Source organism: Hyperolius riggenbachi, chromosome 2 (assembly GCF_040937935.1).
Source record: "Hyperolius riggenbachi isolate aHypRig1 chromosome 2, aHypRig1.pri, whole genome shotgun sequence".
NCBI classification, from domain to species: Eukaryota; Metazoa; Chordata; class Amphibia; order Anura; family Hyperoliidae; genus Hyperolius; species Hyperolius riggenbachi.
Window position 1 is genome coordinate 16,194,458 of NC_090647.1, and position 3,915 is coordinate 16,198,372.

The following is a 3,915-nucleotide window of genomic DNA, read 5'->3' on the forward strand; positions in this document are numbered from 1 at the left end:
ATACATTTGATGTTATTACCACCACCCTTCATTAAAATTGCCTATTTTTTTATTTTTTTTTGCAATATTCATGTATAAATTATTTAGTCAGTGTTTGCCCATTGTTATATCTTTCCTCACTGTAATTCTTAAATTTATAACAGGTGAGAACATCTTTAGTACTGGCAGGTGCATCAATGCATAAAACTCTCAGTAAATTAACTGTAACAAGTATAGACCTGGCGGCTGCTGACTCGCAGGGGGTGTCTGCAGCCGCCTCTCTTCCTGACTCTCAAGCGCTATCCATTCCCTTAGCGTCTAGCACGCCGGGAACGGTGTTATCTCCAGCTCATAGGGTTTCTGTCTCGCGCGGGCGTGCATGGAGACAGAACCTTTATGCGGGCAGAAGGCGCGCAGCTGACCTGCCGGTCGGCTGACATCACTGGTGACTCTCGCCGCTCGGATTGGCTGGTTCCGAGGTGGAGGTGGCTGGGAGCGTGTCTCCGCTTCTTAAGCCTTCAGTCTTCATTCATTCTCTGTCTGCTGTCGTGAATACTTTGTGTTAGCGCTCAGACCTAAGACTAGTTCCAGGTGTTGAAACCAAGGACTTCACACCAAGACTAGGATTATTGTTACATTGTTTTGATTACCTGTGTATGATTCTGGCTAGACCTCTGACCTTCCTTTCTGCTTAACGTTTCTGTACTTCTGCCTATCTGACTAGTTGCTGAACCTCTGCCTGATTACTCGTTATTCTTCTGCCTCACGATTCTGTACTGATACTTACCTCTCTGTTGCCGAACCTTGCCTGTCTGACCTCTCTACTCACCAGTGGGCCCCGCCACTGGTGAGGTGTTATTTACTCACCAGCTCCTCTGGTGAGGTGGTTCCTTATTGCTCAGTTGGTGACTGATAGCACCTTTCCAGCTCCTCTGGAAAGGTCTGATCAAGTCTATACAGTCACCTATTTTACTAGTACCTTGCCAGCGCTTCTGGTGAGGACTAGTCTGTATATCTCTGTATTCTTTGTTAGTACCTTTTCCAGACCCTCTGGAAAGGTCTGTGTTATAGCAAGTCTGTATTTCTCAGTTCCTTGCCAGCTCCTCTGGTAAGAACTAGTTACACTTTTTCTGTACTCTCATTGTTAGTACCTTTTCCAGCCCTCTGGAAAGGTCTATTCTATCTAGACAGTCAGTGTACTGATAGTACCTTACCAGCCCCTTAAAGTTACGATTGCACCAAAACACTACTCACACAGTATCCTTACCAGCTATACTTGTATTATTTGTGATTCTGCAGATCACCACATAATCAGGTATAGTGTCTGCATTATTGGTGATACTGCAGATCACCTAATAATCAGACGTCTGAGTTGCAGCACCCAACCGTTACATTAACATTTTGCAGAGGGAGATATGGCTTACTTGGCAGTTGGAAACAGACGTTATTTCCCACAATGCAAAGAAGTTACACAGTAAACTGTCAGGGCCATGGTGCTAACATCACACTATGGGAGGGGCTTCACCACTATATCAGCCATACAGGTGTCTCTAATGGTCAATCGAGTAAGGGAGAAGATTTCTAGGAGGGTATCAGCTACTGATTGGAGTTAAAGTTCAATCCTGGGTTAAAATTCCTCTTTCAAATGTATTTATTTTTAAAGCTCAGCCAATTACACAGAAAATTTGTAGGTGGAGTTCCCAAACTTTTTCATATGACTGTATACATTTAGTGTACAAAGCTAGAAAAAACTTCAACAAAGACCAGACCTATTTAGAACTGGCAGGAACTGTCAGTGGTAAACAGGCAACCAGTGAGAAGTACAGGCAGGACAATGAGCCAGTTACAATTTCCTTCCAGTGATTTCAGCAACAGGTTGATTCCTTACAATTCCCGATTCCTCCCAGATATCTTTATACAACCTTTTCCTACATATAATGCAGCATGGAGGGTCTCAGTGAAGGTGGCAGTGAAGGTGTGGAGGTGTCTGATGGGGTCACACAGGGCATAAAAGGAGATCTGCCTGGCTTCATAATCAAGATCTATCCTTACTTTGTCACTGGGGATCTGGTCAGGTAAGTGGATCACTTTGGTGTCATGCATCACTGAATATTGATTACCCCGCCTGTACAAACACCAGGACTTGTTATTATCTCCAATCACTGACTGCCATCCTCTCCGAATTACACTGGGGTAACACATCCCAACTCTCCATCTATCTGATCCACCAACATCCACATCCCAGTAACGTCGTCCTGAGGAGAAACTCTGGCTGCTTATCACGTGAGGATGCTGAAATTGCTCTCTTGTTTCTGGACGATACTGATTTTTCTCTGACCAGGATGCAGTTTTCCTGTCATCTGATATACGTAGATAATTACCAGCTGTGTTTATATCCAGTAAAATGTCTGCAGCTTCCTGTGCATAGAAGCAGATATGCACTCCAGACATGAAATCATATAATGTATGTAGCATGTGTGAGATGTCAGTCATATTAAGATCCTGTCCATTATAGAGCTTTTCATCATTTGTCTCTCTGCCCTTATGATCCCCCTCCTCCATGTCACACAAGTCTCCTGGGTCTGCTGTCTCATCTTCTTCCTCATCATACTCTTCTTCTTCCAAGTCGTTCTCCTCTTTTTCCTCCTCATCTCCATCTTCCGTGTCACACAAGTCACATGTGTCTGATTCCTGTAAGACAGTCAGTGGATCAGTCATGTTACACAGCTCCTCAATGTCACGCATCTTCCTGGACAGCTCCTCTTTCTTTACTTCCAGTTGCACGAAGATATCACCATATAATTGTGCCCGTCTGGTAATTTCACTCAGGACCCTCTTTTCCAGGTCTTCCAGTCGTCTCCTGAGGTCTCGAAACAGGGCAGTGACTCTCTCTGTTTCACCATTTGCTTTTTCTCTCATTTTTCTCCTGTTTTCCTCCAGACTTTGGACTCTTTCCTCAGCCTTCTCTGTCTCTGCCATCAGTTTCTGTTGGAGATTTCTCAGCTTTTTCTTCTTCTTCTCAGAGGCCTCCTCCAGTGACATCATATTATGTCCTACATGCCCTCCAATCACAGAGCAGGGCACACAGATACAGACAGCATCCTCGGTGCAGTAATACTCCAGGATCTCCTTATGGACAGAGCATTTCCTCTTCCCCAGGTCAGTAGTGGGAGGTAGTAAAGTGTGTTTCACTGACCTGCCATGTTTCCTCAGGTGATGGTCACACAAGGAGGTCTCACACTGCAGACAGGATTTAGCAGCAAGAACAGGAAAGTCACAGTAATCACAGAAGACCCCGGTCTGCTCCTGAACTGTCTCTGTAGCATGAAAAGCCTCACAGACATTATGTAGAGTTGTGTTTCTATTCAGCTCAGGCCTCTTCCTGTATATCCGCTGACATTCAGGACATTTATATTCCTGTAGATCCTCCTGGTGGTCCCAGGCTTCTGTGATGCAGTCCCGGCAGAAGTTGTGGCCACACGGCAAGGTCACAGGATCTCTATAGATCTCCTGACAGATGGAACAGCGGAGCTCAGCAGTCACATCAGCAGATGCCATTGTCACACCTGGAATAACAAGTAATTCCTGGTCACTTGATAAGTAAGGTGCAGTTTATTACACAATTTTTTAATTGTTAAAGGGACACTGTAGGGGGGTCGGGGGAAAATGAGTTGAACTTACCTGGGGCTTCTAATGGTCCCCCGCAGACATCCTGTGACTGCGCAGCCACTCACCGATGCTCCGGCCCCCCCTCCTGTTCACTTCTGGAGTTTCAGACTTTAAAGTCTGAAAACCACTGTGCCTGCGTTGCCGTGTCCCCGATCCTGCTGATGTCACCAGGAGCTTACTGCACAGGCCCAGTATGGCCTGTGTCTGCGCAGTACCCTCCTGGTGACATCAGCGGGATTGAGGACATGGCAACACAGGCACAGTGGT

At 45.7% G+C, this 3,915-nt stretch overlaps 1 protein-coding gene across 1 annotated transcript; it reads right to left on the reverse strand.

Annotated features, from left to right (window-relative positions):
* Window positions 1–1,863: 1,863 nt before the first annotated feature.
* LOC137544634 (E3 ubiquitin-protein ligase TRIM39-like) lies at window positions 1,864–3,323 on the reverse strand. The gene is made up of 2 exons (XM_068265728.1): window positions 3,318–3,323; window positions 1,864–3,219 (listed from the first exon to the last, which is right to left on the reverse strand). The coding sequence occupies exons 1-2, from the start codon at window positions 3,321–3,323 to the stop codon at window positions 1,864–1,866; spliced, it is 1,362 nt and encodes a 453-aa protein (XP_068121829.1).
* Between the last annotated feature and the right edge of the window lie 592 nt (window positions 3,324–3,915).